At 38.7% G+C, this 13,933-nt stretch overlaps 1 protein-coding gene across 1 annotated transcript; it reads right to left on the reverse strand.

The window, feature by feature from the left end:
- Nucleotides 1-8,364: 8,364 nt before the first annotated feature.
- YAE1 (YAE1 maturation factor of ABCE1) lies at nt 8,365-12,417 on the reverse strand. Its single transcript, XM_068973358.1, has 3 exons — nt 12,286-12,417; nt 10,742-10,863; nt 8,365-8,868 (listed from the first exon to the last, which is right to left on the reverse strand). The coding sequence occupies exons 1-3, from the start codon at nt 12,412-12,414 to the stop codon at nt 8,439-8,441; spliced, it is 681 nt and encodes a 226-aa protein (XP_068829459.1). The 5' UTR covers nt 12,415-12,417; the 3' UTR covers nt 8,365-8,438.
- Between the last annotated feature and the right edge of the window lie 1,516 nt (nt 12,418-13,933).

A 13,933-nucleotide genomic window follows, 5' to 3' on the forward strand; every position in this document is an offset into this window, starting at 1 on the left:
AAAAAAACCCTCTAATCCTACCACATTAGTACCTTAGTATATCTGAGATTCATATTCTAGTTTTTGTCTGCAAAAACATTTTTTACATAATTTGTACACATACATAAGAAACATTTTACAGGGACATCAGTTCCATGCCCGGTTGGGGAAGATCCCACGTGCCACGGGGCAGCTAAGCCCGTGGCCACACGCACTGAGCCTGCGCCCTGGAGCCCCCGCTCCTTAACAAGAGGAGCCCCCTCTCGCTGAGAGGCTGACCGCCACAGCTGGAGACGAGCCCCCACGCTCCCCAACCAGAGAAAGCCTGCCCAGCAAGGAGGGTCCAGCACGGTCATAAGTAAATTTTAAATAAATAAAATGTAAACTCATATTTTCCAGGTCAAAAAAAAAAAAAAAAAGAAACATTTTACAGTGACTTTTACTTTTAAAGTACCATAATTATTCTCCCTGTTTCTATAGATCTCATAGTGATCATCTGTAATGAGTGCATTCACATTTCTGAGTGGATATATCAAAATACCCTTAGCAATTCTTTTACTGCTGGTCATTTAGATTGTTTTTAATCATTATTTACTCTGCATAGGCAATAAATATCTTTGTGCTGAAGGTTTCTTCTACGTGTTTAATTATTTTCTTAGATTAAATTCCTAGATACAGGTGTTTCTGATTTGATTCATACTCTGCTATATCACGGAGAAGGCAATGGCACCCCACTCCAGTACTCTTGCCTGGAAAATCCCATGGATGGGGGAGCCTGGTCAGGCTGCAGTCCATGGGGTCACTAAGAGTCGGGCACGACTGAGCGACTTCACTTTCCACTTTCATGCATTGGAGAAGGAAATGGCAACCCACTCCAGTACTCTTGCTTGGAGAATCCCAGGGACAGAGGAGCATAGTGGGCTGCCGTCTATGGGGTCGCACAGAGTCGGACATGACTGAAGCAACTTAGCAGCAGCACCTGCTGTATCAAACCAGAAGCTATGATCTTCAGCACCCATGTCTGTCTCTCTGCTCATTCTTCCCACTAATTGAACAGGATCTGTCAGGAGTCACTCACTTGGTCAGTGGCCTCACTTTCTCAAGTTGTCCCTTGGTTACTTCCTTGGTGACAGCAGTATCCTGTGATGACGTCAGGAGCCTCATGTTTACTAAAGAGGTGGGGCCTGTGAGCAGCTGAGTGAACCTGGCTTATATCCCTGACCCCAGCTCTGCTGCTACCTTCATGAAGGCAGTCCTTTATTCTAGCACACAGAAAGAAAGAAAAACAGTCTCTGAGCTGGGGTCACAATAAATACTATGCCATATTCTAGACATCCAATGAACCTCATACAGGCCTATAAGGTTAAAATACAGACTAATAATATGTTATTTGGCATCTTGAATAGCAAAACAAAGTGACTTCAAGTGACAGTAGTTTAACTGGCTCCCACCTGGGATTTAAATGTCTAAATGCATTAAATGAGTTTTGGATCATAATCAACTCCATGGCAATGATTTCTAGGATGTGCGTGCTCAGTCACTCAGTCATGTCTGACTCTTTGTGAACCCATGGGCTGAGGCCCGCCAGGCTCCTCTGTCCATGAGTTTTTCCCAGCAAGAATACAGGAGTAGGTTGCCATTTCCTCCTCCAGGAGATCTTCCCCAACCAGGGATTGAACCCATGTCTTCTGTGTCTCCTGCATTGGCAGGTGGATGCTTATCCACTGTGCCATCTGGGAAGGCCCTGATTTTTAATATAGCAGATAGATTAAAAATTTGTGGTTAGTTTATACCAAGTAAACACTTCCATCATTGAAGGTTCTCAAAGTATGATTTGATGTTTGACTGTAGTTTATCATCATAAATTAGAATCTCTGGCTATTGTAGGATCTGATATTTGAAGGAAGGTGTTTTATAGTATAGTTTGGAAATAAGAAAAAGAAAGATTTTATTCTCAGGTTATTTATGTTATATCCTCATTCCAGTCCAGCTTTACTTTATTGGCAAGGGCTGTCAGTTTGATTAGTCAAATCAGTCATATTATTATTACAAGGGACTTGACAAATCACTTTAGTTTTATGTTAAAAATTCTTTGTAAAACCTTATACTTATTTTATAAATAACAAAGCAGTATGATATTACGGTGACTCTGCAATCCATAAGGAAATAGACTTAAATATTAGCTGGAATGAGTTGTGTTTAATGTGAGGAAAATGTACCTAGTTGTGTATTTGTTGACTTAAAAAAGGAGGGTTGTGACCTACTTGATAGGCTAAAAAAGTAAGTTGCTGTCTCTATCTTCCTATCCCTAAATCCTGAGTTGTTTGTATCTGTGTATGTGAGATTAATGTTTGAAACAGTTTAGGCACAGTCCTGACAAAGTAGAAATGCTTCATCCATGTAAAATTGTAATCTTACATCACTTTTGATTGAAGGTTATATGCTTTGAGTTCTAGGCATTTATTTTTAGGTCTCAGGGATTTGGAGAATAAATGGTGCTTTTTTCCTGCCACCAGGTTTTCTTATGATTGGTTATTTTGATTGAGAAAAATTCTCAGCCTGAAGTGTAAGTTGCTTAGTCATGTCTGACTCTTTGTAACCCCATGGACTGTAGCCCACCAGGCTTCTCTCTGTCCACTGGATTCTCCAGGAAAGAATACTGGAGTGGAGTATCCAGAACCTGGGTCTCCCTTTCTTAAAAAAAGCGGGGGGAGTGCACCTTACCTTTTTGAGGTTTTTTTTTACATACTCCAGAAATCTCTCCCTATCCTCCCAGTCTTACAAAAGACTCAATTTGCTTGGCATAGATAGCTTCAGGAATAATCACCGGCTTCCTGTCTTGTGAGCACAATAGGTATCAGGATGTACCAGCACCACCCAGTGGCCCTGAACTAATTCAACAGCTCTTGGAAAGAAACCAGATCCAGAGTTCAGGGCTGGCCTTTCAATTGTGAACTGTCTACAAAAGGAACAGGATTCAACTTCTGCAGATCTGAATTCGTTGTGCGAAGTTCTAATTATACTTTAACCTTATGAAAGAGCAGACTATAGAGCAAGAAAACGGAGTTTGGTGTATGGTAAGGACTCTAGGCTCTTTTTGGTAGATCTGTAGCAATACATATTCTTGCCAGTGGTGAACTCATACTCTGTATTTGAAAGTTAAGTAGGAAATTTATGAAAGCGAAAGAACTATTATGGCAACAAGTGACACAAATTATCCTCTCTATCAGGACTCTAGAAAGTCTGAGTCCATGGAGACTTTAGTTTCTGTATATGCAGAACACACCTTTCGTTAACACTTTCTAGATGATATTCTCCCAACAGCAAATGGCATTTAATTTCTTGTTTTAGATGTATAGCAAACAAATTTCGTTTGCTGATTACTATACATGTTATAGAAATAATACTTGCTGACTAGGTAAGACTGGAAAAATGCAGAAACATAGAAATTAACAGCAAGGGGGAAATACGGTTCACAGTCCCTTCACTAAACACAATCACTGCTGCCATGTTATTATTCCGTACACATTTACCCAGAGCACCAACTCTGCAGGTACAATTGCTTTGCTTTCAATCTCAACTGGCCTGTTTAATATCTGTGATTGGATAAGTCAGTCTTCTCCGGCTCTGGTTTCATCTCTAGGATGAGGATAATGAATAGTCTTGATGCTTAGGGACATTATGAGGATTAAACAAGTAATACAGGTGAAAATTTCAGAACACTGCCTGTATATCCTGTATACCATGTTAGCTCTTAACTTTCCACTCCTCTATTTCCTCCAACTCCTTCTTATTGTTGTTAGACACCATGTACCAGGCAGTCTGCTAGAAACTATTTATATATCCTTCCAGTATTTTTTTTTTGCAGTATCTTTCTATCCTTAATAACTAAAACTGTTCAAATAAAATTTTTATCACTAAAAATTATACTGTAGTATTCATTTAGTGATTGGTAAATAATATTGTCTTAGTGCCACTACTTAGCTTAGTACAAGATAAAGACAGCATTTGTATATGTGGATTCTTATAAACATGCAAAATGAAAAGGAAAAAAAATTTAAAAGGCAAACATAAAGGTTTGTTTTCTCGTCTAAAAATAAAATATAACGTGATGCATTTTGGAATTCTGAATTTCTGACTTCATTTTCATTGTGGCTGGTAGATATAGTTATTTTTCCCTCTCATCAAGCAGCACATATGCATCTATATACAGGGTGTGATGGTTAAGTGCTGAGGATATAATGATGTATAAGGTACTTCCCTGTAAATCTGAAGTCAGAGGTACTCAAAGTGATGCAGAGGGAACACTGGGAAGGGCAACAACCTCTGCCTAAGATAGGTAAAATTTGAGTTAGGACAGACAGATAAACAGGAATTTGTTGGGAAAGAATGATGTGGAAGGAATGTTGGGAAGGAATGATGGTCTTCTACTCTTCTAGGCAGAAGAGTCAGAGTGAGTAAATTTATAAGTTGGGAATTGTCCACAAAGCACTGCAGTATATAAAGAAGTGTAGAGTGTCTGTGTGCATAGTGGAGCAGGATGCAGGATGAGAAAGACTGACAGTGCTGTTTGGGTCTGGCAATGAAATTCAAGTTTATAATTTACCCAGTAGAAGCAAGTAGTAATGAGTAGGACAAAGAGGAAAAGTGCTGCTGCAGAAGGCAGGTAGGGGGAATGTAAAGGTAGATGCCCAGTGATGGAGGAGACAAGTGAGAAGACTACAAACCAGTCAGTCAGGGCAGCTGTATGATTTAGCAGCCACCAGTGACCTTGACAAAAGCAGTTTGAAGCTGAGGAGTGAATGGGGAAAAAATAATTTGAGACAGTGACAGCAGACTCTTCTTCCAAAAGGTTTGTTGAGAAAAGGCAGTAAATGAGGGCAAAAGAAAGAAAAGTAATTATGGTGGTGAAGTACTGATATATTAATGACAGAGACTTGAGAACTTCTATAGACCAAGAAATCTGAATGGTAGTTTATTAACATGACATATGATATTCGCTTCATCTACTGGTCGGAAATTAAGAATCTCTCTCCAAAATACAAGTGAAAACTCATAGCGGTCAGAAGGACCATCATTAAAAAGTCTACAGATAACAAATGCGGGAGAGAGTGTGGAGAAAAGGGAGTCCTCCTACACTGTTGGTGGGAATGTAAATTAGTGCAGCCACTATGGAGAACAGTATGGAGGTTCCTAAAAATGGAGTTACCATATGATCCAGCAATCCAGTAAATGACCTACTCCTGGGCATATATGTAGGCAGAACGATAATTAAAAAAAGATACATGCACCCCTATGTTCATAGCAGGACTGTTCACAATAGACAAAACATGGCAACAACTAAATGTCCCTGGACAGATGAATGGATAAAGAAGATGTGGGACAAATATACAATGGAATATTACTCAGCCATTTAAAAAATGAAATAATGCCATCTGCAGCAACATAGAAGGAACTAGAGGTTATCAAACTAAGTGAAGTCAGAAGGAGAAAGAGAAACATCTTATGACATTACTTACATGTGGACTCTAAAACATGACAAAAGGAACTTATCTACAAAACAGAGACAGACTCACAGACATAAGAGAACAGACCTGTGGTTGCCAAGAGGGAGGGGATGGCAGGGAGGGATGGATAAGAAGTTTGGGATTAGCAGATGCAAACTATTAGATACAGAATGGATAAACAACAAGGTCCTACTCTATCGCACAGGGAGCTATACTCAATATCATGTAGCAAACCATAATGGAGAAGAATTTGAAAAAAGAATCTCTATATTTATTTCTCTTTATCTTAGACTGGAACACAAAGCTTTAATTAGTTTGAAGACAGGTGAAAACCACAGCTTGGACTTGGTTCAAGGCTTTTATTTTGGTGTACCACAAAAGCAGTTAATGAGCAGTGCTAAGGATATAAATGAGGTAAGGATGAGGTAGGTGAATTCAGCTGCCCACTGTCCACTTGTCTGTGTATCACAAAAATTTTGGTGGCTTCAACAGCTCTGTCAGAGAAGAATAGTATTATGGGCTTAAAAAAACCCAACAACAAATAAAAAGCTCCAGGTATGTCAATATCTAGAAATAACTTATTTAAGGTGAAAATTCTGTTTTTAAGGAAACCACATCACCCAAGCCTAATGTCTGGATCCTGGGTCTTGAAACTCTTGGCTCTATCTGCTCTGGGACAATCTTGCTTTACATTTATGTTTACCTAGGGTCTTTTCATGGCAAGAATTGGTAGGCCTATAATATACAAGGCAGGGTAAAAGACACAAGGCAAGGTTTCTTGCTGGTTTTAGTACAGAGGCTCAGGAAACACAGGTATAAAATGAGCATTCCATTACTTTTCCTCTGCATTTCAGGAACTTCTGTGTTTTCCAAAAGGCAATGTAAACTTAAAAGAGATGTTTTCAATCTAACAGCCTCATTTAACTTACATAATTCTCTTGGCTTCCTTTTCTGTGAACATCTACACAAAACACCCTATTTTCAATGGCGCCAAAGGTTATCTTCAGGGAATGTCAGGGTGAGCTCAGATAAACTCTCTAGATTTGCTGCACTCATGAAATTTTTGTTCAGGGTGACTTTCTTGAGATATATTATTAAAGATGGGTATATTTCATATCTAAGACTTTAGAGACTGCTTATAATATTCCAGGCGGATTTGAGATTTTTGCTGCATTCATACATATGGTAATAGTATCTGTATAACAAGGCAAATGACTAAATCTCTGAAATAATATTTACATCTAGAGAGATGAAATCAGATACTTTTTAAAAACCAGCGATCAAATGTCACTTATCTTCAGTATGTTTTAGTAAGTTCTAAACACTTCATGGTTTTCTAATTTCAAATTTGTTGCCTCAATTTCATAATGTTCGGTGAACTTTAAGGAAGTTCAAGATTGCAGTAGTACATTTTCTTGATCTCCTGAAATACCTCTTTTATCAGAAAAGACCGTCTTTTAGAGTAGATGATAGATATAAGTTAAGGCTATCAATGAGGGGCAATCATTTGGGTGTCTCTGAAGTCAGATTTGTTACATAAATTTGTGTTTCAGGCAAAAAAGTGATGGAAAACTTTTTCCTGATCTTATATGCTTAGGTCCTAGAGCAAAAATCTGAATCTAATTTTGTCTATGCTAGACTACGAATATTGCTACAAGGTAATAAAGAAGTCAGTGGCGTCAATGTTTTATTACTAAATAAATATGAAGGTAAACTGCAGTTTAGGAATAATCTGGCACACTGTCAAGCAATACTACTAACTGGTTAAAAGTTGGAAAAGCTAGGTAAGTACTTGAGCATGAAATGTATTTTCTGTATTTCCTTGGAATTGTGTCCTTACTTCTAATCATCACAAAACTGAAACAAACTTTAACAAATATATGATATCATTTATACGTGGAATCTAAAAAAATTATACAAATAGATACAGACTCACAGACATAGAAAACAAACTTACAGTTACTAAAAAGAGAAAGGAGGTGGGGATAAATTGGGAGTTTCAAATTAATGTGTACACACTACTATATATAAAATAGATACAAAGAATCTACTGTACAGCACACAAAACTATGTTCAATATTTTGTAATACCCTATAATGGAAAAAATATGTAACTGAATCACTTTGCTGTGCACCTGGAACATTATAAAAAAATTACACTTCAACAAAAAATCAGTAATACTTAAATAAAAAAACTAAAGCAAACTTTAGAGTTGTTTTTAATTATCAATATAAACATGTCTTCAGCTTTACACTTATTAGCCTCTTAATTTCAAATATAATACATCTACATATATATATATACATATATATATATGTATGTGTCTATTTACAACTTTAGCCTTTAGGTTATTTTTTGTAACTTTGGTCTGATTAGTTGACGAGGTCCTAATCATAAGACAAGGTGACAGGAGGAGAAAGCAGGGCTAAGTCCTTACAAAATAACAGTTGATGCTTGAACACATGGGTTTGAACCCTGAGGGTCCACTTACACTTGGATCTTTTTCAATAGTAAATATTACAGTACTATATGATCTGAGGCTGGTTGAGTCTGAGACTCATAACTGCAGATATGGAGGGCCAGCTTTAAGTAGTACGCAGCTTTTTTTACTGCATGGTGGGTGGGTACTTTTAAAACCTGTGTTGTTCAAGGGTCAACTGTAGTCTGATTCTTGTTAATTTCTTATAGTAATGAGTCCCCAGAAATTTGAAAATGAAGACAACTGGAATTTTTGAGCATATCTTAAACCACATAAAAATTGCCAGTGACAAAGAAAGAAGGATTATATTACCTTTAATAGTATTAATTTTGAAGATGTTTCAACATTACATGAAGGGATACCCTTACAAGTCAAGTGTAGAAACCAGTGCAAATTTTGGTTAGCTTGTTCAGAAACAAAATGTTCTAAAAATGTTCTGAACATCGCTTCCATTATTAAAGTGAAGGTAATTTTTATAGTTGTTTGAGGTGTTGTAATATGTCTACTGATACTCCCAGCTGTTTTACCAAACTGGCTGTCTGTTCTAAAATCCAAGTGAGGCTTGGGTTTTCAGGGCGTTCATGCTCCTGGGCTCTACAACATTCTAAAGATGAACAATCTACCTGACTAAGATTCTTACTACAGTTTTTGTTAAACTCAGCATTATTTTCACAGAATCTTTCATCTTTAGCTTCATCAATCTTTTCCTCAGCTGGAGCTACATGATAAAGGTCCATATCCTGAAGGGAGTCCAATAAGTCTACAACATGTGGCTGTGAAGTGACTGATCTCAGATGTCTGAGCACATACTCTTCACACTGGCCAACTGCATCCAGAAGATTATTTATTTTACTGACCAAAGCCGAACTATCATCACGAAGATGACACCAGGAGAGCAAAGCACTGAACGAAAATATAAATAAGAGTTAAAGAGGAAAAAATTAAACAATCAAAGGCTTTTAGAATTTTTGAAGCTAAGGCTTTCATATTTCTCTTCTAGATAAAATCATGCAAAAATTATTAATAATAGCAATGTGAGTCAAAATCAGGAAAGTAATGATGGTAAAATAAGATTATAAATATAAGGACATTATCTTTCAACAGAAATTAAACAACTGGAGTTAATCATATAAACCGTTTATAATTCATAACCCCTCCTTCACAGGTCCTCATCTATTTTCCCTGATTTTATTTTCCCCTTATGATTGTGTAGCTTCTGTTGAAGATGGATACAACTCAAGAGAAAGAAAAAACCTGAAAAAATAGTTTTTCTTTTAAAGGCAGCAACCAGCTTCTAAACTAGTGTTTCTCAATCTTGGATGCACATCAGAATTACCTGCAAAACTTTTAAACCTTATCAAGGTTCAGGTCACACCTGAGACCAATTAAATCAGAATCTCTGGGGGTGTTATTTTTTTAAAAGCTTCCCAGCTGATAACAAGGTGTAACCAAGGTTAAAAATCACTGTTATAACCGTATAGCTGCTTGACATCAAAACTGAAGGTGAGGGGAAAAAAAGTTTTGAGACAACTCACTTTTCCAACTTTGTTAGATACTTTACTAACAATTTTATTGAAGGAGGTTAGAATTCTTCCAGTCTTAATAATTATTTTTCTTTACTGTTTTTTTAGTACAGATAGTACTTTTACTTTCCTACATTCATATTATTCATCTCACGAAATAATGGTTATTGTGAAAAGTAATAATGTTAGCAACAAGTTTTTTTTTTTTTTTTTTGCCATGTCACACAGCTTGTGGTAACATAGTTTCCAGACCAGGGACTGAACGCAGGCCATGAAAATAAAAACATGAAGTCCAAATCCACTGCATTGCCACCAGATACCCTGCAATAAGTTTTCTAAGCTTATAAAAAATTAATTTAACTTGATGTGAAGATGAACACATGATCATTTTCTTACTATAGTATACTATAAATGCTGATTCCTGACAGCTGAATTTTATAAAACCTCAAATGTAATGAACTTTTGCATTTATAACTTTTTTCTAATTTTATTTTTAATTTTAATTTTTTTCTTGGCTGTGCTATCTTATGGCATGTGGGATCTTCATCTCCTGATAAGAGATCAAACTTGCATCCCCTGCATTGGAAGTGCAGACAGAGTCTTAACTACTAGACTGCCAGGGAAGTCTCTGTCCTGTTAACTTTCATTTCATACCTTGTAAAAATCAGTGATTCTTTGAAGCATTTTTATGTTTTTCTCTACAGAGGAAAGGTTAAAAGGTACAAAGCATCAAAGAGGATAAGCATGCCGTGCTCCATAGCTCCATGTGCCTTTGGACCACTTGGTTCTAATACATGCCATTATTCCTATGAAATCCTGACAGGTGTTCAAAGTTCAGAAATAAAGTAAATGGAATACCTTTTCTGTTACTGGCTATACTCTTCATCAGGTATCGCTAGTCTAGACATCTGTTTTATTGTGTTCTGCCACATGTGCAAGAATAAAAACGTTACCCAAAACCTGAAGATTATTTCAATTACTTTGAGATACAGATTGGTGGTAGTTCAGGTAGCAAAAAAGAAGACACCTTTGTATCATTTCTTTGCAATAAAAGACAACATCTGGCTCACACACTAAAGTGGATAACTGCTGACTTTTTGAAGGCAATTTTAGTTTATGCTCTGCAGTACCCTTTCATGGATTTAACACTAGGGGAAACAGTTCAGCTTACACTTTTTTACATATTACTTTCATCAAAACCCTCCACTAGTACAAAGGTTAAAATAATTCAGCATTTAAGTTTTAAAAATTACCTCAATGTTCCTCTAAGTTGTCCATAGTTTATGATGACTTCCGCACCTTCCTTATAACCTTGATTGAAACCTTGTTGAAGAGTAACTGCTTTGCCAGCATCTATTCCATCTCTGTAGCCTTCCTAAAAATAAGTAATGAAGAATTACAGTTGTAACTTAACACCAAGTAAACCAGTGTAGATTTTTCTAGAAAGTCACAGAACCAATTTAGAAACTGATGAAACAGGCCTCTATTGTGTTATTTAACATCATGGTTCTATAACATATGGCATAATCACACAACCAAAGTAGACTATGCTTCTCATAAAAGTTTATTGTTGGCTTATCCCATTTTTGTAGTCTAGATTTATTGGACACATTTAAAAATATTGATTCTACATATATACAAAAAAAAAAAAAATCCGTGTTAGCAATAGCTCCACAGAAAGGAAACATGGAGAATTAGGGGTCTGGTCCTTTAGAAACTGGATTGGTGTGAGTGGGTAAGGCAGGGCAGGGTTACCAAGGTCTTGGAACTGGAGTAGGGAAAGAAGAAATTGGTATAGTAAAAGGAAGATGAGAGGGCTGGTTTTAGAAATTCTGCTTGATTTAGAAATTTTCCTTAATTTAAGTAAACTGAAAATCCTCTGTGCCCAAGGATTTTGTCCTGCCACAACACTCAAAAGGTGCTCAATATTTACTGGTTTAGCCCCAGCTTCACGTAAGACATTTTTGAAGTTGACAACATTGTTGTTCTGCTAAGCAAATATTATTTTACTGAGACATTAAATAAGGGCAGATTTAATGGCAATTTAATGTTTGGCAAGGACACTAGCAGGCACAGATCTCATCATTTGGTCCTCACCCTGAACTAAGCTCTGAAAGCTCCACCTGGAAACTGGGTATGTGGTATTAAGCTGAGACTCAATGAATAGTAAGACAAATTAGAGATGGATAATTCACACCCAACAAATTAAAAAAACACATTAATACTCCCTTACGTAGCCACCACCATTCCTTATTTTCTTCAGCCGCTCAGCCTTGTCTGACTCTGTGACTCCATTCCTTATTAGCTTTCTCTTACTGCCCTCTGACAGCATTCTTAAGTTCACTTTTTCCATCTGTCCTGATTAACACTACTCCTAACTTTAGGCTCCCCACTCATTCAAGCAACCCATGTCAACTGCCTACATGTCCTTTGACAGACATAGTTAGAACAGTGTAAATGTTTCTCCTCCACCCCTTTTCCTCTGATGCCCATCAAACTGAAATCTCTTCAAAGTCTTTGACAAATGTTATATTTTTCGGTCCCCGGTGTCCATCCAACACACTCCACGGGCGCTCGAGGAAAGCATCCTGTGGTGTCGCACGGTTTCAAGTAACCCACTGGGAAACTCTAGCAGGACATGGGCCAGACTGAATGGTAAGGGAGAGGGAGGGCAGCGCCAGGCCAGGTCGCGACCACTCCGGCCTTCATCCTGGGACCCCACCTTCTCACAACTCCCAGCTCCAGCGCTAACAACCCGGTACAGCAACGGACCCCCGCCCTCTCCACGCAGCTTTACTTTGACTCGTCTCTGCATATGGCTCTGCCATTCCCGCTGCACCAGGAGCGACTCATCAGCTTCCTCGTCAAACACGTCCCCCTCCTCTTCAGGACCTTGGACCAAAGAAGCAGCTTGAACCCACGACATCACTGAGGCAACCACAGGGCCGCCGGACGCCGGAAGGGCCGGCATCTCCTTCCGGTCCGAGGGGCGGGGCGAAAACAGACTGCGGGGCTCGCGGCACCGCTGCGCGTGCGCGTAGGTGTGCCCGGTGTCTGAACGTTGTGACAGTTTCACAGGGTGGTCACCGGTCCCAGGAAGGTCCTGGTTTCCCCCTCGAGGCTTTTGCTCCCTGATATTTGGAAGTACCCATAACTAAGCTGGAAATGTCGCCGTGCACTTGTGGGCCGGGCGGGTTCCTCCCACGTGGGAACCCCTCTGACCTAGATTGCAGAAGGCAGCGCCAGCATTCAGTAAAACACTGTCCTCTTCTACCGTGGTGTCTGCTGGGGTCTGGGTTTTGAAGACGCGTGCATTGGAAAAACCCTTCGAGGTAGTTCTTTTGAGGCACTCCGTCATTCCCTAGTGGCTCAGATGGTAAATCATCCGCCTTACAATGCGGGAGACCCGGGTTCAGTCCCTGGGTCAGGAGGATCCCTGGAGAAGGAAATAGCAACCCACTCCAGTACTCTTGCCTGGAAAAATCCCATGGACAGAGGAGCCTGGTAGGCTACAGTCCATGGGGTTGCAAAGAGTCGGACACGACTGAGCTTTCTTTCAGTGCGTTTAAAGGTTTGGACTGCCTGACTGTTTCAATTGTTAGGAGCGTGGAACAAAGGACATTAAAGAAGTTAGGATATTGCAGCCCTATTGAGATCAGTAAATATAGAGAGCGTTTATGAAACGAAATATATTTCTCATTGATTCACAGCATCCTTGTCTGACTCCTGTTCCTTCTGAAATGCCAGAGAAGACCACTGGTGAGGATGGAGACTTGTCTTTATATAAGAATTCAGCACCAGCACTGTTCCGAATTGTAGTAGGTGTTGAAACAAAAGTTAATGAATGAATAGATATCATCAGTATTCCTGTTTGGCCCTTTGCGTACTCATGTGGTAGTGTGTGTTCATAGCTCAGTCCTGTGTGACTCTGCAAGCCCACAGACTGTAGCTCTACAGGCTCCTCTGTGCATTGAATTCTCCAGGGAAGAATTCTGGAATGGGTAGCCATTCCCTCTTCCAAGGGACCTCCCCTACCCAGGGTCTCCTGCGTTGCAGGCGGATTCTTTACAGTTTGAGCCACCAGGGAAGCCCATGTGGTAATGATGATTTACTTAGCTAACAAATTATCTTGAATATTTGCCTTGTGCCAGGCACTGTTATATGCTTTTGAGATACATCAGTGAACAACACACGGAAGTCCCAGCTCTGACATTCATGAGGAATTGCCAGAGGATAAGCAATAAACAATATATTGTGATACATGCTATGAAAAAATATTTAGAAACAAGCAAAGTAAAGAGAGCTATGGGTATGTGTGTGAGTGAGGGCAGTTAGGTAGTATATGTTACCATTTTAAATGTTCAGAGAAAATTTTTTGTATATATTTAATATATGAAAAATATATGCAATACTTGGTAGGTCCATGGAATATATAAAAACATTGT

The sequence above is a fragment of the Capricornis sumatraensis genome, chromosome 5 (genome assembly GCF_032405125.1).
Source record: "Capricornis sumatraensis isolate serow.1 chromosome 5, serow.2, whole genome shotgun sequence".
In the NCBI taxonomy this organism is placed as follows: domain Eukaryota; kingdom Metazoa; phylum Chordata; class Mammalia; order Artiodactyla; family Bovidae; genus Capricornis; species Capricornis sumatraensis.

Excerpts from the sequence above, each read along its gene's own strand:
- YAE1 (XM_068973358.1), bottom strand. The coding sequence starts at position 12,414 with ATGTCGTGGGTTCAAGCTGCTTCTTTGGTCCAAGGTCCTGAAGAGGAG. Across the intron at positions 10,864-12,285 it reads ATATGCAGAGACGAGTCAAA|GAAGGCTACAGAGATGGAAT; the intron begins GTAAAGCTGCGT and ends ACTTATTTTTAG. Across the intron at positions 8,869-10,741 it reads CAACTTAGAGGAACATTGAG|TGCTTTGCTCTCCTGGTGTC; the intron begins GTAATTTTTAAA and ends ATTTTCGTTCAG.